Source organism: Gymnogyps californianus, chromosome 12 (genome assembly GCF_018139145.2).
Source record: "Gymnogyps californianus isolate 813 chromosome 12, ASM1813914v2, whole genome shotgun sequence".
Lineage (NCBI taxonomy): Eukaryota > Metazoa > Chordata > Aves > Accipitriformes > Cathartidae > Gymnogyps > Gymnogyps californianus.
The window spans coordinates 21067894-21088334 of NC_059482.1; the positions used below are offsets into that span (position 1 = coordinate 21067894).

The 20441-nt window shown below is 46.6% G+C and overlaps 1 protein-coding gene across 2 annotated transcripts in view; it reads left to right on the forward strand.

The window, feature by feature from the left end:
- Positions 1 to 20441, forward strand: part of LOC127020961 (guanine nucleotide-binding protein G(o) subunit alpha) — a 133605-nt gene that overhangs the window by 39668 nt on the left and 73496 nt on the right. For both annotated transcript variants that reach the window (XM_050903833.1, XM_050903832.1), the window contains exon 3: positions 10715 to 10856. In XM_050903833.1, the coding sequence (XP_050759790.1) occupies positions 10715 to 10856 (142 nt within the window). The remainder of the gene's footprint in view (positions 1 to 10714; positions 10857 to 20441) is intronic.

A 20441-nucleotide genomic window follows, 5' to 3' on the forward strand; every position in this document is an offset into this window, starting at 1 on the left:
CAGCTGTAGGCAGAGACTTCCATGAGGCTCCAGTAAGTACAGACAGCAGAAACTTTGCAGCCCCACTGCAAGAAATACCACAGTTAGGCAGGCAAGGTTTGGTTTTATGCTGCCTGCAGCAGCAGGAGCAACAGAGGCCAAACCGCTGTTCCTCTGCCCAGGACTTTTATCACATCTACACCAGACGTCCCCATTTTGATTGCAAAATTTTCCAGCAATGGAGGATCCATTGCAGTCTTCGGGGTTTTTTTCCCAGCAGCCAGATACTCTCCCTCGAACTGTGATCTGTGGGGTGTGGTGCTTGATTATATCCTCTAACGGCAAGGCAGCACGTTGCAGAACTGGGAACACCATGACTCAAAGATCTCTGAGCTGAGATTAGTGGAGGCTAATGTCAGCTTGGCAGCACACCCAGGGGCTTGTGGCAAGCACACTGCTCGGAGATGGAGCCCCTGAGCTGTAACCATGCCAGGGAAGACGGACAGGATACAAGGAATGGCATAATCGCTCTTTCCAGAATTGATTCCTTCTCAGCTTAACATATTAAAACATCAAAAGTACTGAAAAAAACCCCATCTGCTACCAGAGCTAATCAAACACATCAATTATTGCTTCAGAAAGACAGTTGCTGCTAGATTTGATATCCCAAAAAAGCAAAGCTGCTTTAAAGCATCTTTTTATTTTAGCTGACTGTTTTCATGACAGCACACGATTCCTAATGAGCACTAGTACAGCTAGGACACACAGAAAAATATGTCAACTGTGCAAAGATCAGCTCTAGACACAGGGGAAGTAAATCTGAATCCCAATGGATTTCAGTAGAATGGGGGGCTTTGGAAGCCAAGTTTGTTGCATGAGGGCTAGGAACTGGGTACGTCCTACCAAAGCCTTGCTTTGATACACTGAGTCGTGCACTGACCCTTAATATCTGGGTAAAATACACAAGGTTGCTCTATTCTTATTGTGGTATTTGGTGGTGGTACTTGATTGTGAGGATGAAATGCACGGGGCGATGAAGAGGCTGTGCATGTCCCTTGTTTCCTCTATTGTCCACAGAATATATGGTTATGGCGAGCAACATCTGAAAAGGTTTTGAAAGGCAAAGTCACCTTCCAGCTATCAAAACACTTCAGATGAGGCAGATGGGAAACCAAAAATATTATTTAGGTTTGGGCAGTAAAACTGACATTAAACCCATTTGCCTCATTTTTCAGGCTTTGATGATAGTTAATGACAGCTTACGGAAGTTGTAAGTGAGCTAAAAAAGCCATAAAAAGCTGCTTTGTGTCCTTGTTCAGGGGATGAATTTAACAAAACCATTACGGGGCTTTAAAACACTGTTTTGACTTTCTAGAACCAGCTGAGGGATGATCCAGCTGCAGTTGGATCCCCCTTGCATCTAAGAGAACATTTAAGAGGATTAATCCCAATAATTTTAATTCAACAAAATGACCTTATGTAACATTACCAAGGAATTAATGAGAATTCTCTCATGTGGGTCATCACCGGCCCCGTGGATTTTTTTTCCCTGGGGGATCTCATTGGTCTCAGGCAGAGCGTGGACAAAGTAGATTGACTATGTAGCACATTGCATGGGATCAGAAGATAAGTCACTCGGAGCAGGAACTCTTTTTCCTTCGCTGAATTATTATTTGGGAACACACAAAGAAGAACGCAGCTGTCAGCCTCCACTGGTGCTATTTGAAACCCTTTTGGCTCCGAGGCTTTTTCCACAGAAAAATGCAATCTCATCTAATGCAAATGCTGCTGCAGGAATCTGTGTAGTCCAGCTGTCTTTTTTTAATCGAAAAAAATCCTGATCTAATTGTTTTTGACTGTGTTTCTTTGCTGTTCTTACTGAGCCGAGCAGGATGCATATTAAAGCTAATTAGGTGCATGTAGGGTATTCAATATTTGATCTTAATATTAAAGGCCCCAGGAGAGGGCACATTATCAAAGTTACACAACTGCGAATTTTAGTAAAACCAAACTATGCCAGTGGCCTGACATTGCATAAAACCCAAGTCTGCGCCGCTCCCTGCTTGGTGCGGGACGTGGGGGTCTGGGGCAGCCTCCGCCTGCGTCCCTGCTTGTGCCTTTTGCTGCCCGTCTGGGCAGATTTGGCTTTTGGGAGCATAAGAAACTGGTTTGGGGCAGCAAGAAAGAGGGTCTATTGTATTGCTTCTGTATCAGCAAGTGTGATTGATTTTTTTCCCCCTGACTGCACCCCCTATACCACCATCCCCTATCTCTGTGTTTTAGGGGAAGGGTCTGAGGTTTGGTTTTGGTACTGAGCCAGCACTCGAGGTCAGGTCCTGAGCATGTGTGTATCAGCGTACCTCCACCAGCCAGCACGCAGCCTGACCTTCGTGGGAACCAGCGGCTCCCTGTAAACGAGGAGCTCATTTATACTGTCATTAGGACTTGGGAGCAGGGTAGTGCGTCCAGGTACGGGGACTCCTCTGGACACCAGTGGCCAGTGGTCTCTGCAGGAAAAAAACTATTATTAGGGTGACTCAGGTGGGTAAAACCACTGCTATGGTTGACTGTGTGCAAGTAGGCTTGGTGCGGGTAATACTTATTCTCATGGGTAAGCCACGGGATGCTTCGTTTTCCTGACTTGGTGATGTTAAATTTCAAAGGATGACTATGTCCCTATTGAGTTGGGGTGCAGTACTAGCACAGTTGCTGGATTTGCTGTGCCTGCGCAGCCTTGCCTTCTTTTGAAATATTAGTACTGATGTCTTTCATTTATCAACAGTAATTAATTACTTTCAGGATGCAGTAGACTGTTTATGCTCTTAAACTTGTTTTATACACACACTTAAAAACAGAGTATTTCACTCCACTGCTTCCTGTTAGAAAATGTAAATGCTGAAGGACTCCTCACAGAGCAAAGATGGAGAGGGTCGTTGGTGCATCCCAAATGCAGGGTACAAAACCCGGCCCAACACCCCAGTCCGATGAAGACCACAGGCAGGGAACTGAGCATGCAGTCCAGGAAATCATCTCTCCTCTCAACTACAGCATGCAGCCGAAATGGGGATCACCCCTCAAGACAGCCCAAAGACAAAATTAAGCACTGATGTAGAACTCAATTAAAAAATAATAATAATAATTAAAAGAAGACTAAGAGCTGCTTCCAAAAAGCCACAGGACTACAGGGACACAGCACCACGTTGGGAGTTTCCTTTAGGGCACTTGTTTCTGGTTTTGGTCTGTATTAAACTGGAAATGAAGAGTATTCTGCATATATTTTATACACCTGAAAACAAGCTGAAATCAAAGGTTTTTGGGAAGCTGCAGTGTCTGGCCCCTACATGTCTAGAAGCTAATCATCGTTAGCTCAATAGCTGTTCATCTACAGGCAAAAATAAGATGGTAGCAACATCCATTCTGAGTAGACACGAGAGAGTTTCTTGTAACACCATTTTCTAGCTTTTTGGCCAGCCGTTAAGGTGCAGAAGCACATGCCTAGCTTAAACTAGACCTCAGGAAGGCATCAGAGTTACTTACAGGCGTTGATATTAGGCACAAATGTAGCTGCCTTAGAAGAGCAAGAATGCTTCAGCCCTGTACAGGTCCGTGAAACTTTTGCAATTGATTTGAATAAGCTCGACCATTTCCAGGGCCGTAGATTTTGGCAGCATTTCAAGCGCCTGACGGATTTGCTTATTTTTTAACATGAACCAGCTGGTTAGTTAGAATAATGTCTTTGCGTGCAAGAAATACTTTGGTGGTAGGAATTCAGTTTTGAGTGACCCAAAGGTATTTCCTCCAGAAAGAAGATTTGCCCCAGCTGGGGCTCTATCACAGGGCTCCATCAGCATTTCTTGGACTGGTGTTAAAAATCCAGGTTGAAAAAATTATGCTTTTTAAAATGAGCTCCATTTGCAGTTTTTAGATGACCCTGACTAAGGAAGCTGTTTTTCTTTTCAAAAAAGTGGGCATGTAGGCAGTCATCTTAATCTCCATCTCGGAGAATTTCTTGCGAGAATAGGATGTACAACGTGTCATTCAAGCACAGCCAGAGGGGAAGAAGAATGAGAGTTTTGAGAGATTTGCACCCTGTCACGGAGGTCTGAACTGTGCCTTTGCAGTCTTTGAAACACAAGGTCATGGGCATCTGCGTTGATTTAGTTTAACATAATCCAGGAGTTTTTAATCGCATTTCAGGCTATTAAATGAGAAGAGAATCACTGGAATTTAGCTTCATAACTCCCCTGTAAACAGACTTTTTAACCTCATATCAAGATAAAAATAAATTTAAAAGTAGCTGATTACCTCTAGCAGAAGATTTTCCATCAAAATTTGATCAACCCCTTCCCTTCCCTAGATATTAAAGTCAGATTTTTGCATTATTATTTTTCCCCATTTGCAAACAAAGCTTACAGAGTTTTCTTCAAAATTAGGTTTTTTTTTCTTTTGACTGAAGCTCTGCCCAGCCTCACCAGAATAGCCTGCTTGATTCCAGTATGAAACAGAAAATATTATTTTTGAAAGAAAAAGAGCGGAAGAAGGGAGAAAAAAAAATCAGAAAAGTTTGCCAAGCAAAAATTGTGTGTATGTGTGTTCATTCCAAAGTTCTTCATGTAAAATCCACCTTGGATCATACCCTAAACGTATATGTATGAATGGGGCTCTCAACAGCCCGAGCAAAAATGCATCGGTGGGCAAATGCTCAGTTGTTCCTTTCATGCCACTTCCCTTCTGCCACAGCCCAAGTGATCTCCTGCAGTTGCAAGCAGCACTTTACCCCCTGTAGCGCCTCACACTCTTTGCATCGGCTGGGAGGTTTTCCCTGCCCACGTTGTCCATCTGGACTTTGGGAGCTGCCCATGCAGAGCACTCGGGAGACCTGAGGTTTCCTGTCGTGGCAGGAAATGCTGCAGAGGAGCACACAACCATCCAGGCTGCAGCGGAGCTGCGGGTGCTACGCAGGGTGCCACTGCCAGCCAAAACCAGGTCAGCGTCCTGGAGCCCTGAGAGGTGAAACTCATCGCTGCGGCACAAGGCTCTGTACAAAAGCCGTGCAATGACCTTTAAGTACCTTAATTTGTCCAGATGAAGGTGAGGAGCAAGGACTGCTCTTATAGGAACTGGACCGTTCATTTGCAAGGTATTTGCTTGCAATACAATTCGAGTGTAATAATCTCCTGGTGATTTCTTGCCTGGTTTTGTTCAAGCAAATCACTGTAATTTTAGGGATGTGCATTGATATGGGAAAACTTCATTCAGCTGGAAACATCTTGCTGATTGAAAGTAAATCACCTTAGGTAAAACAGAAACAGTATGGGATTTATTTTCTCTGGTAGGCAATTGGAAATCTCTGCGTATGTCTTTTACAATGATGCAGACAGTTTGAAGCCACACGAAGTTCCCTGAATTTAGCAGGAAACATTTCAGAGGCATTGGCTCGAGGTTTTGGAGTGATGACAAAGTACAGGAGATGAGGGAGGGCTGTGTCAGTCAGGAAAGGAGAACCTGCATGCAAAGCTGTGAAAGGGATGGAGGATACGGAGCACTGGAAGGAAGAGGGGGGGAAGGAGTGGCCACAACAGGCTCCACTGCCGAGCTCTGCCATCTCTCTCCCTCTGGCACAAGAAGGGGAAGTTTTGTAAGATTCAGACCAGCCATGGTTAGGGAACTTCTTACTACATACTTAGAGGCTCTGCTGGCACCATCTCAGAAATACAAACACTTCTCCTTGAGAGCTCTTGGAGGGCAGGTGGGGTACTAGAAGACAGGACAAAAATGTAAACATGGTGTCTATCTCTTAATATAGAGGGAGAAAAGAGGGGTGAGAATTATAGACCAGTCAACTTCTAGAAGCTTTCAAGAGAATTGAACTATCAATCAAACTATTTGCAAGCACCTAGGAGATAAAAAGGGAGATGAGTGACATCCAGCATGGATTATACAAAAATGAGGCATGTTAAACTAATCTCATTTGATTTCTCGGCAGAAGTAGGAGAGGAATAGTTGGTGCCATATCTAGATTTTGGGAAGGGTTTGACACAGTCCCACTTGACTTTCATAAAATGACCTGGAAAAACAGTCTAGATAAAACTACTTCAGATCTTACACAAAAAAGGATGAGTAGTACAACTCATTCCCAAAGAACACAGTTACGGGTGGCTCATGGTCAGAGCAGAGGACTCTCTCAACCACGACTCTGCAGGGGTCTGGGTTGATTTCCTTCAAAATCTTCATCAATGAAAAATGGATGAAAATACATAATTACACCTGGCAGTGATGTGGAGCTGGGAGAGGTACTTCAGCACATCGGAGGATAAGCTTTACAGCTTAAAATGATCTTGGCAGGTTAGAGAAGTGAGGACTGGGTCTAAGCTGGGGCACTGTGCCTCAGGAAGGAGGAGGACCCAGTTGGAGAAGCTGTAGGGAAGAGTCATTGCATTTGCTAAACCTGGCTTAGGTTGGAAGAGCTGGAAGGAAAGCACCAGAATAGCTTGTCTGGGACTGGAGCTGGGAGGGGGGGAAACTGTAGCCTCTGCTCCAGGAGGTTTTCAGGATAGATGGACAAGTATTGCCCCCAGGAGTGACCTAGGCAAACTGGCTCCTTGCTTGGATCAGCCCAGGCTGAGATCCAGCCCTACCGCGCTGGAGCTGTCGTGTGCTTTGTTCAAAGCCGCCGTTTCACAACCGCCGGGGCAGTGTGTGTCAGCAGGGACGTGCGGCAAAATTATCTTTGGCTTTGCCTTTTTAATACATTTGTTTTGTAGTGAAAGGCTGAAGGCATGTAAGTGCTTCGTTGAACGGAAGCCAAAGCGAGCTGCTACGCAAAATGCACCCCCTGTTTCCAAGTATTTCATTTATTTTGTAATTAAGCAATAATCTCTGAGGCACTGGGCACTTCTTCAGGATTAATGACTTGCTGAGGGATGGCAGAAGATCTGATCTGCAGTGGAACCATTTTCCCCAGCAAATACCTGTCTGTTAATGCCATTCTAAAATGAGTATGACAACATAACATGCAAACATATGGGTTTTGCTGTTAGCAGCTGAGGGATAGGGAGCAGGCATTAATAGGTACATTAGACAATCTGGTTGCTTCAGTTGTCTCTCACCATTCCATTCAGAGCATGATGTTTCATTAGTCACTTGGTGAATGAAATGGCTTTTTAATTGCTCAGAATCGCTTTTAAAAATTACAGCATTGTCTCCCCCCTCCACAGCCCCCGGGGATCCTCTTAAATCCCTTTTCTTCCTTTGCCTTGGAGAGAACCAGCTCCAGTGTGGCAAAGAGGAACCTGCCTGCAGCAGTTTCCTTTGTATTTCAGACACAGGAAAAAATACAAGCCATTTAGAAAACAGAGAATTCACATTTTTAGTGCTGAAAACCTTCTGTTCCCATTAATTTGTGGGTTGCTTAAGGAGTAGCCCACCCTGCCTGAACCTTTAAAGACTTCCCAGTCTTGACACACTGCTCACTTCTATTAGTTCCTACACACTGTGCATTTTTAATGGTCACAGCTCACTACAGTATCCAAACCCCACTGCTTCTTGTGTCCTGCGGCACACAAGCTGGCTCAAGCCATTCCCCATAACAATATACCTCCCCAGAGTGTTGTTGGAGCTTTAGATATCCTCTAGGCAGGAAAGCACGATAGCAGGCAAAAAGAAAGGTGTATCCCAAATGGGTGAGCGGCAGCATGAACATTTCCAAAGGACTATGGAAAAAGCTGCCATGGGATTTCAGCCATCAGATCGCCAAGGCAAGCAAGAGGAGAAACATTTGCTAAAAGCATATACGACAATAATCCAGTTCATGGTGTCCTAGCAGGCTGTGGAAGGGCACTAGTCAGTGGGGTTTTGCTCGCTCAAGTATTAGGTAATGTGCTAACTGCATGATTGATTGATCCGTAGGTACTTCCTACAGCAAAACTTCAATACTGGCATCTGCAGTGCTGCTTTCAGTTGCCGTGGCTGCCTTCCCAGAGAGATTTCACAGAAGAACAATCAGGGTGTTTTTTCTCCACAGTCTTTTCTGCCCCCTTTAAAAGTAACGCTTTTATGTCTGTGCTTTGACCGATGTCAGCGTATTGCCCAGTCAGCAGTATGTTCACTGAGGGACCCCAGAGCCACTCTCCATCACTTAATTCTGCCCCTTCAGCACAAGGAGCCCTGTTACTTGATAGGGAGCTTACTGGCTTGGGGTATTTAGAAACACTGAGTATTTAGAAGTGAAAATGTCAGGCAACAACTTCACGGCACAAGGCCAGAGACAGTCTAAACTCTGAAGAAGACCAAAGCTCATCTCTTTCCCTATACAGCTGCTCAGCCCTCTTTTTGCTGTATCAAGTCCCTAGTTGATGCCTGTCAGTGAAAGGCAGAAACAAAGCCAGCCCGAGGCGTGGGCACCACTCCGATCTCTACCAGCATGGTCAACGGCTGGACCAAACAAATTTCAGCTGCATCCTCTTGTGGCCCTTATACTGCCCCTCGTGCCCATCCTCTTCTCGCCCCTTTCTTATCCCCCTCTTACGTTTCCTTCTCTTAGTTGCCCCAGAACCAACATTTAGTCCCCCCTGCCCCAAAATCCAACCCCAAGCCAACCAACCAGAAAGAATGAATTATTTCTGGTGATGCTTTTGCTAACCGCCTGCCTGCCTCCCACGGGACCCTTGCTCTGCTGAGCTTCTTGCTGTCATGCTCGTAGCTGGGAGCAACCGGTGCTGTACAGTCTCTCTTGAATTCAAACAGGATTGATGCAGATCCTTGTGCTTTGTGCCAGCCATAACTCTTCAGGTTTGACTGCAACTTTTGACAAAGAACGCATTTCCCAGAAATTCAGCAACTTGTCTGAGTAACAGTAAATGATCCATGAGATCCAGTGCCGACACACAGCTCTGCTGGCCCTCCTCCTTCCCCGTTACTCAAACGTTGCCACTCCAAACCTTGGTGCAAGCACTGGATTCACACAAAATAAGCTACAGAGTACAAGGTCTGCTATTGCCTGTAACTCTTTATCAAAATCAAAACCAGATATAGAAAAATTTTGACAAATTGGCAAGTCTGGATTTACTAAGTCAGAAAGGTTTTCATCCACCCCTGCTCTTCTCAGCCTAGGCGAGAAAAACCAGCAGCCCCTCGTGCTGTTTCCAGCATGCCAGCAGCATTCCCCCTTCCTGGAGCTGGAGTACCCAAGCAGGGGCTCTGCCCAGTTCCTCAGATCAGAAGCTTAAAAATTTCCTGGACACTAATTAATTTGAACTACTGCCTGTCTTGGGCTCTCTTTGCTTGTAGTCATATTTTTCCAGGACTCAGAGGGTGTTGGAGCAGCTCCTCCCAGGAGCGCAGTGTTCAGTGATAAGTGAGCAAAGGTTGTGGTGGGGAGAGCAGAGAGTCGGTCATTTGTGTTAGAAAACCTTTCCGTGAGCTTCACATCACGGGAAGTAGATCTGTGTCTTTGTCAGCATGTTTCTATCAGCCTTGTTCTTCATGTAGTCATCTGTTAATAACACGGGGCTGGCATCCAGCCCCGTTCTCCACTGCCATCCCAGCACTGTATCTATTGCAAGCTCACTATGATCCCCGCTAGCGCTCCCTTTCCCCGGGGGGTGCCAGCACTGGTCGGGACCTTGGTTTGGGTGTGTCTGATTTAGAAAAAAAGGAAAACAAAAATCCTGTTATAGACAGGATGCTAAGTTTTATCAGTGACTGGATCTGTTACTGAAGGACTCTCTGTTGTCCAGTGAGAGCTGAGGATGAGCAAGCAAGGACTTCATTTTGGCTAAGCAGATCACCCTCTCTGCCAATATTTAAGAGACAGGATCGTAACTTATGTCTTCACTGCGAAGAATTATTGTCAAACACGATTAGCTCTGCAAATCCTAGCTGTTTTCTAGACACACCCAGGCTTAGTTCTTGAGTTAGAGATGAAGAAATGTCAGGGGTCAGTTTTCTGACCTGAGCAAGGGACTGCAAGAACTCACTCCATCACATAGTTCCTTTTGTGGAGTTTGATAGAGACTAACGCAGAGTGTCCAGCGCGCAGAGCTGATAGGACTGTGGGTCTCATTCCTGTGTCGCTTCAGGAAGGGATAACATAATATGCCTTGAGGTGGCAAAATGCTCAGCACTGTTTTTAAAGGAGAGGGAAGGAGGGAGGAGGTGTGAAGGGTTGTAAATACTTTTAAGTGCTACACAACTAAGTCACTTCCCCTATCCCTGCCTGTTTCCCCATGCGCACAGGGGTATTTCGACTCTGGTTCCTTTTGTAAGGCACCCCAGGAGTTACTATGAAAAGGACTAGACAAGAACTAGGGTTTCCTGTCACTTGTTTCAGTGGTTAAAATCTGATCTGATGGTCATTGTAAGCATTGAACATATTTCCATAGCCCTTGACAGGAAAGGTAATGTCGGACCTGGAAACCTCCCCCTTTGATCGGTAGGCACGCGAACACGAGGCTCTCCAGGCTCCGGCGTTTGCAGTTCACTTGGGAGAGAGAGAGCCTATGTGCCGACCCTGCACAAAACCTCCTTGAGAGAGAGCAAAAGGAATGCTAATTCCAGGCACTGGGCTCAGACAGACTACGGGTGAACAACCAGAAAGGTTTAAAAAGAAATGCTGACTAAATTAAGTGAATTGAGCTAGCAGATGTGCTCTTCAAAAGAGCACAGAGCTCTTTTAAATGTCTCCCCCATTGAAATGACATTCTCAAGAGGTTTTTGTCCTTTGCATTTTCTTCAGGATCATCCATGAGGATGGCTTCTCTGGAGAAGACGTGAAGCAGTACAAGCCAGTGGTGTACAGCAACACTATACAGTCACTGGCAGCTATTGTACGTGCCATGGATACCTTGGGCATCGAATACGGTGATAAGGAGCGACGGGTAAGTTAAAATCACCACTGCTTGGGTACAGAGAGCTGAGCACCTGGAGACTGCAGAGCACAAACAGGAGGCATTTGCACAATCTGAATGCCTTGGAGGGAAGAGGAGGGAGGGGGGAAGATTTACATCACCGTTGTATGCCTATCGCACATGCAGTTTGTGCAACAAATGGAGGCATAAGCACAATTGCATATGACATCCCATTTGAACACCTGCGCTAGGAAGTGTAGCCCTGGGGACCTCTGTGTCACAACAGCCACAATCTCTCATGCCCTGGCACTAGCCAGGCCAGTACAAAAACAATTCGGTTATCTAGGGACAGCCTAGACAGAGGCGCTGACAGACTTGGGGAAACATGTGTCCTGTCTACTGTGCATGTGCTGAATACACAGGCTGCAAGGAGAAATGTCTCAGGGAGAAGTCTTGCTGCTGTTCAAATCACTTCCACCAGCCTGCTAATATAGGAAAGCTTTTAGGATTAACTTGACTTTTGGGGGGCTTGACTGGCTTTTACTCACACATTCCCCATTCAAGTGTACCCAAACAGCAATTTCGCTTGCAAACAAGGGGATGTATTACTTCGGTGAGGTTCAGATGGACAGGGTCTTAGGCAGCAGCGTTAGCATGTGTCTTATCAGAATAACTATGTGCTGTCTGGCAGCCTTCTCATGCCACACACCTAGGGCAGCCTGTCCTTTTACAGTTGCTACTCTGTTGTTGCTTTAACCAGCTCCCTATTTTTAAACAGTGGCTCCTCTGTGAGGTGCCCCTGCCAGCCTCTGCCTTTCCTTTTTGCATTTCTGGCTCAGACCAAGCCCACATGGAGAAACTCAGAGCTCTAGCAAAGTCAAGACCACCCTTTTTGCATGCTGCCATCCCAGAGAAAGTAAAACTACTTGGTTTCACTGGAAATAAAATAATTTCAGATTAAAGACCTGGTAAAGGCAAAGTCCTATATGCCACTGAGTTTGTCATGACTATTTTTAGGTAGCTATCAAATGACAGATGTATGACACACCCCAAACTCCTTATCTGAGGGTTGATAATAAAAGCATTCACTAGAAAGGATGCCAAAATCCTGCTGTGGTGTTACTGTATGAAGAGGTACCTTATTTCTCCCAATTGCAAAGGGGTATTTTGATTTCTTTGCATCTAGGGATTTTTCCCACAGGAACTCTAAATCCTGGAGACATTTCCATCCCAAACGTAGAGATGATACCATAATGGAGTTCTTGTGAGCTTGCCGAGAACTAATGCTGATGGCTTTCGAACTGAATACATTAATCTGTTGATTACTCGGTGACTCAGCTCTCAGCAAGGCAACGTATCTTGTCTCAGCTAAAAACCTATGCCCAGGAAAACAGAAACAAATCATTCTCCATGTCTGATAAATAGTCTGTGGCAGACAGCTTTAAAATGTAAAATTTTTTTTTTTTTTTTTTTAATGCCTGAAGTCCTAATTCAAGGAGGGAAACTCAGCACTGCTTTAGTGCCAGGCCTGGCAAAGTGTGGGGTGTGGAGGGGCAGAGCTGTTATCAGCACTGCCAGGAATGAGATACGGAGTACTGGGCTGCACAAAATGTCGCGTCTGTTCATATTCCTCTGGAAAAGATGCCAAATGTTCCTAGGATCATACGATAACTCAGGCTGAAAAGGAGCTCAGGAGGTGTCTAGCCCAACCTCCTGCTCAAGCAAGGTCAGCTCTGAGGTCAAAACAGGTTGCTCAGGGCTTTATCCAGTCGGGTCCAAGATCCTCCAAGGATGGAGACTGCACAGGCTCTTTGGGCAACCTGGTCCACTGCTTTACTGTCCTCAGGATGAAAAGGTTTCTCCTTATGTCTAGTGTGAACCACTCTTGTTTCAATTTATGCTTTATGGCAGTAGCGATCCTGAGTTACTCCTTGCAAAGTAAAAAGCAAGTTAGATTAAGTTCTCCCCAACCTAGTTTCCCCTAAGGTATGTAGTCCTGGAGGAGTTACTCCTGTCTTACAATATTGTCATGCTGACTGTGTATAGACAAGCCTGCAAAAAACCACTATAAACCAAACAACAGTCTGGGAGGGCTGATTCAGAGTATCTTCACCCTTCGTAGATGGGAGTAATATTCCTTCATCCAGCAGTAGACAAAGGGGAAAGAAATGAAGTCTCTCAGGCCGTGGTCTCCACTTGCTCCTTTCTCTTAGTCAGCCTCCACAGAAAGTTGCTGGTATTAGTATGAAATAGTATTTATTTTAATCTTACAAAGAAGCGCATGGCTTCTGCTACCCCGCTTTTGTTATTAACGCACAGCTGCTATAAAGAGAGGCCATTAAACAGGCGATTTGTTGAGTATTATGCTACATGGTTCATCCCTTTTCAAGCAAAGCTTTTCTATTTTAAAAGTCATTCCTCAGCCAAAGGTTTCCAATGCAAATCTTTTAGTGGGGGATTTTCCCCTACTCATCACTTAAGCCCCCAAGAGAAGGGAGCTCAGGAAGGGGAGCCAGGGCTGCGGCTGCTCGAGCCTGATTCAGCAGCAGGGAAGGAGGGGGCACGGGCCCAGGACAGGTTTTCCCCAGGGACTGCTAGGCTATTACAGCTTTCCCCAGCCCGACTTCATGGGAGATGCATCTGCCCCTGCATCCCTTCCACATGGCACCCTGACAATGTTTGGAGCAAAAAAACCCCCTCCTCTACTTAATAAATGTGAATGAGATGATTTGTGCTTTTGTTATTGAGGTAAAATAACCAAATCCTCTCTCACTGTTCTCATTTTTCTCCTGCCCGTAATTATACCTCCAGTATTTAGTTTAATAGAAGTGAAAGACTAGAGGAAGAGTCCAGACTAAACCCCTTAGATTTTGTCAGTCAAAGTGAGACCAATGTAGGAAGTACGAGCTAAAAAGACAAAATAAATCACAAAAGCCGATGCTCCAGGTCTCGCTGACCCTCTCTGCTGATAAGGACCTGTCCCCAGGTTAAGAACAAAACAGTCTGCGTGTAGGATTTCACTGTTATACGTGCTTGTTCAGGGGAGTGGGTTTTCCTGCATCTGTGCCTGGCTCATGAAAAGTTCATGGCCTGCGGGCAGCACCTAGGTCCTTGTTTCGTATCCTTCAGCGCAGGGAGGCAGGAGCACGTCCTGCCAGCTCCTGGCACATTATCACCGCGCACAGCCCGGAAGGTCAGTCTGAAACTCCAGAAAAGCTGTGCAAGTGCAAAGTCACAAATCCTTTCCATGTTGCAAGAGGGCAGGCGAAAAAGGAGCGGTCGGTGAGGAGACAGGAGCCGGCTGCGGGAGGAGCAGCATCTCCAGGGCCATCACTGCCCTAGGTCTGGATCCCTGACTAGCCAAGAGCAAGGGGTTACACAAAGGAAGAGGGGCAGAGGCTTGGTCTCGCCTGGCTACTCAAGACCCTCCAGCTGGCCTGTAGGGCACTACTCAGTCCTTACCTTTATAATCAGATTAACAGGCAGGAAAGAGTCAGGCCGTAACATGTAGCCTCTGGATTAAACGGTTCTCTAAAGTGCAAATGTATTAATAAACCAAACTCCTCACTGGTTCCCTTTCAGTGTACCCAGGTGGAGCAAACGGGTAATGGAGATTTAAAGCTAGGAACCTAGAAGTCAGTACAAGTGTTTGGATCTGATCAAGCAGGAAGGGCAGGGAAGTGATGGATTTTTATCTCTGCATTTGAAGAACCAGTTCCGAAATCCAGCTTCAGAAATCCCAGCCAGAAGCAGTGTAAAGTCTCCTCCCCAGCGGGTCACCGCTGACCTCGGAAGCTGCTTGGAAATGCAGCACCTACAATCCCACTCGGGTGAAACACAGAGCTGCAGCCAGGCTGGGGGTCTGGGGGTGTCCGCAGCTTGGAGTGGTCCCGGGCTGCAATGAGCCTGCCTGGGCAAGCATGCCACCCGTGCAGGCTGGTATGAAACCAGCTGTAGAGCATGTTCATATTAGCATAAACCAGACAGAAACAGGCTGACATTGTTCAGAAATTACTCAACAGAGAATCCCAGTATCAGTCGCGTGGCTCAGATACAAGTGCCTGAGGTGGCAGGGTCACAGGTCCAGCGCTTGGGGTCCGGAGGTGGCAGGCGCTGACCTTCACATTGAACTTTTTTCCCAGTGGGAGTCTGGAAATGTCTCTGCTTCAGCTATGAAAGGGAAAACTAAAAAGCTGCTAAAGTGTTAAAAAAATTTGATAGGGAATTTTTTTCTTTCAGGCTTTGTGGCAAAATGTGTCTGTCGTGACCTTATGCTGTATACAGTGTGTAACTCCTGAACTGTGAGCTAAACAAAGATGTACCTGGGACATTTTAAAATACTGGCTAGTACTATTAAAAAGAATCTGTTTAATGTAATTGAACAGCTTACCCGAGGCGGCTGGCAAAGGGGCCCACGTGCACCGGAGCTGCGTCTAACCTGCTTCTGAACAGCGGGGTGCATGCAGAAGCCTGGTGCCTCCAGCCCCATCCCCTCCGCGCGTGCCAAAGGCGGTGGCAAGACTGAAGGCAGTGGCAGGTGCGGGGACGCAGCCACTGTCACCTGCTGCCTTCCAGTCGCTGGAGGGGAGCAGCGTGTGGGAGGAGCCCTCTTTCCTAAGACCTGCTCCTGTGTAACTGGCTTTTTCTACTTGTCAGCTCAAGATATTTGTGGATTTTACTTCATTTCAGGCAGGTATCTGTTTAGACCAGCTGGCTCCTACTGCATGTCCCTAACCCAAGCTCTCTGAGAAATGCAAAAAAGCTGCTAATAAGTTTGGGGAGGGCAGGCGAGGTTTATCAGGGACTGCCGTGCTGGTAGGAAGCCTCTGTTTGCTGACCGGTAGCTGATGAGGTGATCTGGGGGACGGACGCAGGATTCCTGGGTTTCTGCCGCTGCAGTGAGGGTACGGCCAACCCTTGCTGGTCTGCTGTTGTAAGCAATGGGAACTTCACCACGGTGAAGCGGAACTTAGGGCTGCTATGTAGAGAAGCAGGATGGAGTGGGAGAAAAGGGAAAATGGAATAAAGGGGGCATTAGCCACCCCATTTTTGCCTGGTGTCGGCATTTGTCTGGATGTCCAGCTGCAGCTGAAGTCTGCTTGCTCACTGCATGCAATAGCCACAGCATGCATATAACCATTCCTGCTGTACTGGGTCTGCTGAGTTCATCACTGTAACAGCGCCGGACAAATATTTCAGCCTGCCCTTCGCTAAGGAGTAAAGATCTGTCACTCTTTTCCATTAAGATCAAAGCCATCTTTCTCGCGCACCTCCCTCTTCCTCCCTCCACGAGGTGCATTTCAGTTACCATCATTCATGTTTTTGAGCGGTGGAGACAAATAAAAGACGGGGCATTTCTTGAGAGGTGGGTAACATAAAACAGAAAGGAAAGCACTTGTTATTTTCACAGCCTGTCTTGTTGCCAGGGAGATGGTTGGCTCATTCAAGAAAGGCTTGTTGTTGCTGGCTGAGATGGCCAATGTATTGGGAATCATTGCTGCAAAATGAGGGTGCGGGAGAAAGAGGGAGACAGCAAAGGACAAGGGAAAGCCCAGAGTAAGCTCTGCCTGCATGGTCATGGTGCATGACCCACAAGCCCTGCTGCGCCAATTCTGGAGTCTCTCTAACCAAAAGCTGTGCCTTCCACATCCCACTAATGTATTTTCCTCCTTTAGAAATCCCTTGAGCCCCTGAACATACAAAATCTTTCTCTAATAAATGGTCACAGTAAAGTAACAGCAGAGCGTGAAGACAGTTTATGATAGCCCATTGCACCAACTAAAAGAGCCTGAAACAGTCTACTTCCACTTTGCTCTACCTCTTAGGGAGAGTCAAACTCACTCATCATCAGGAGAGATCCCAGCCAAGTTGGCTGAGACCTGTGGCCGGACACGGGAGACCTTGCTTTGCTGCAGCAGCAACAGCACAGCTTGGCTCTGCGCTCCTGCAAAGCTGAAGTCGTGGTCATGGAGTCAATAACATATGATGATCTTCATGTAGCAAAAAAGATCACCCCAGAACTGGTGTCTGGTTTGCTGTAGTCATGCTACTAATAAAGGTAGCGTTTAGAAGGAAGACAAAATAAGCTTGTGTCATGGCTATAAACACATCATGGCTTGCTTTCGCAGACAGAATTAGGCCTAGAAGAGCCATCCAATTAAATAAGCAGGTTGTAGGGTTAGAGGCTGCCAAGTCTTCATGTAGAGTTTTACTTAGGCTAAGTTTGTCAATCTGTCCTCCTTTCCAACCTGGGTAATTACAATAGAAAACTGGCGATTCATTTAGGGCTAAAATGTGATCTTAGCTCTGGCACCAGACGAATTACACAGCTATTTATAGGGCAGCAGTAGTGATGATGAAAAAGAGTCAGAATCCCAGTCTTCTGCAAACATGTCACAGTGCTTCTGAGCAGGAAGAAATCCTGAGTTTGTGAGGGAGGGAGATGATACCGGCTCTGAGGAAAAGGGGAGGGATGGGGATTCAAATAGAAATAGCCTAGAAAATGTGATAGCAGTGGAAACAGCTGGGTGCTCTAGGCTAGCAACTGGATTGCACGGACACCGCTGCACCCAGAGGCAGTATCAGCTAACCTTTCTGCCAGCAGAAGACTATCAATCACTGACAGAGCTCTGAAAACCCAGACTTCCCCAGTGTGGCCCAAAGTACCCAGTTTTAGTTAAAATTCCTAAAGAATGAAAAAAGGCCGTGTGAAATGGAGCCGTAAGGAGGCAGGGAGAGTGGGGGCAGTCGCGTAGCAAGTTGGAAACGCGTGTCGTGTGGAAGGCTGCTCTCTGGAAGGTGCCACCTTGCTGAGCGGTTGATGTGCCAGCATGATGTTTTGCACATTGGTCCTGCTTCAGGATGATATCTACGGTGTTGGCATGGCAACGCTTTAATCCTCACGCAAAAGTAAACACTGGGTCTGCTTTTTGGGTTCTCCCAGACGCCGTGGGCTGGTGGTGAATGGGCAGCAGTCGGGGGACGGGGTGGAATAGAAGTTCACCTGGTCTTCCAGTCCCTCTGTGCGGTCAGAAACCTGTTCCTAAGAAATACATTTCTAGGGAAAAAAAATATTTTGATGCACTTCAGCATCATTTCTAAGTGAGCCAGATGAGAATAAGTGATGCAATCACACCTTAAAATGCCACTCAAATCTGTTTCTTTGGTGAGCGCTTGGCATCAGCCAGGCACTGTAGATTGGTGACACTTGCCATCCATGCCGCCTTCCCAATTGTGAGATTAGCTTTATAGCTAACCGTCCTATAAAATCACTGGTCAGAACAAATGCCATCAATTAAAATTAGCCTTTTAATTTTCTTTTGAAGAAAAATGGAGGAGGGAAAGAGGTGTCTCAGGGCATCATTGATAAGAGAGAGACCACAGGCATCTCGCTCCAACTCCAAGCTCCAGATTAAATCTAATCAGATCTTTCACCATCTGAAGAGAGCTTTAAAGAAGATGCCTGAGTCTTCCCAGAGAGACACAGTGAGAGGACAAGGCAGCAGTTACTGGTGCCAGGAAGGGGAATTCCAGCCGGACACAGGCTCAGGCTCATAGCGCTTTCCCTCTTCTCTCCATGCCGTCAGGAGACATCAGGACAACCTGCTCTTGAAGGGCCACCCAGCCCTTTGGGCATTACAAGTGTGGAGGGATAAAAGAGGTCTGGGGACGTTTGTGTATGGCAGGATCAGTGAAAACAGGAAATACCCGAAAGGTGATTTTTAACTTATGAGTATTGCCTTCCTTTTCAGCTAGCCACCAGGAGAAAAGCTTGTCAGATGAATTCTCCTGGCATTGTTTGCTCTCTGCCTGGTAGAAAGCACAACCTCTTCAGAGCTGCTTTTTTTTCCTAGTGCCTCTGCTTTCAGCTGCCATTTCAGGCTTGATTTCTGAGTAATGAACACCACTAGTTCTCCAAAGGATCCTTGAAAAGGATCCCCACTTCCCCCAAAATTGTCCAACATCCCTGTTCACCTGTGAAAATGCAGACCCTGTGCCATAGGGAGATTAGTCTTTCCTGCTCCTTGCTTACAAGCTCTCTCTTCACTGAGAGAGGGATGTATTTTTCCTCCACGAGCTTTATGTGTTTGATACTGAGTTTTTGGATGATGCAGGGAGTATTTTTAGTTTGAAAAGAAGGAAAAAAACCCAACCCTGTTCCCTTGGAAGAAGGGCTGCCTGCCTTCCCCTGTGAGATTTGTTATTCAAATGCAGCCGCAGTTAGGGCTGCCAGGGAGGTGGTGTGACAGGGAAGCACTCGGCACACAGGGGAGAGCGAAGCAGCCACGGGACTGTGACATTTGCGGTGAATTAATGAGAGGTGGGGTGCTGCTTTCCATTCCCACAAGATACCGGTGGAAGAGGGCTTCTCTGGGAGCCCCTGGAAAGCGCCAGAGTGGGCCAACACAAAAGATGAGGTGTTCAAAAATATTTGGCAGAAGAGCACAGCTGGAGCAGAGCCCCGAGAAGGTGAAAACCTCCTTGCTGCCGCAAAGGGGCTTCCTGGCAGCTCCTGGATCCAGGGTGGGATGCAGGTCAGGCAAGGGCCGGCTCCGCACCACCATCCGCTCCTTCCCGGAGGACGGCACAGCCTGGCCAAGGTGGATTTCAGCCCGTCCGATGGGGCTCAGCGCAGCCACTCCCCGCAGAGCAGACAGCAGTGGCCTTGCCCTGGGTAGCATCTGGTGTTGGAGAACACAGTCAGATACTGTTTGTGCTTCTCTAGAGCCTTTCTGTCCATAAAGGGATTGAAGGACCCGTAAGCCAGAACAAAAAAGACGTCTAGTTATTTGATGTACTGCGCAACTGAGGCATTAAGGTTAAACACATGCCACTGTTTCAGGAGGCTTCAAAGATGCTTATACGTGTTTCTGACCTTATGGGTGATCGGGCACTCGCTAAAATCCTTCCAGAAAGTCAGACCGTGTTTGAGACTGAAGTTCAGGTTGCATCTGGCCACAGCCTGATGCAGGCAGGGTGCTGTCTTCAGGTATGATTGCAAGTCAGCTCTCCCAGCAGCAATTGCAGATAACTACAAACTACTCAGCACATTTCAAATACATGTCAGTTATTAAGTGGATTTATTTCCATCTCTTCTGGGAAGTGTTGGGAAGTGCTGCTGAGTCATGCTGCTTACTCACCAGTTTTAAGAGTGCCATTTAAAATATTTGTTTTCTGAATGCCTTCTACAATGTTCCTATTATATGAATGTTTCCAGATGTAAAAAGAAAACATTTATACAGGGCATCCCTGGCCTTAAACAGATCTCTGGTGTGTAACTCACAAAAAGGCATAAAACAAGTGTCTTGGGAAGGGACCTCTCCTTTGGCTCTGTCATTTGATGTTTATTCACGGATAGTGGTGAGAGATAGTGCAGTCTTTGCTCCAACAGAGCAAAAGCACCAGCAGGCTGGGCTTGGGACAGCTTGGGAGGGAGGAAGTAGAGCCAGAGAAGCTGCCTCTCTGTGCCCGGGCATGTGGGAGAGGAGGAACGGGGAACATGGTCCTTGCTTACACCGGGTGCTAATAAACTTAGGACACAATATTCTCCTGCAGTGGTCTGCTCTGGCCACAGATCCCCAAGCAGTTCAGCCCCCCAAGGGACACGACATCAGG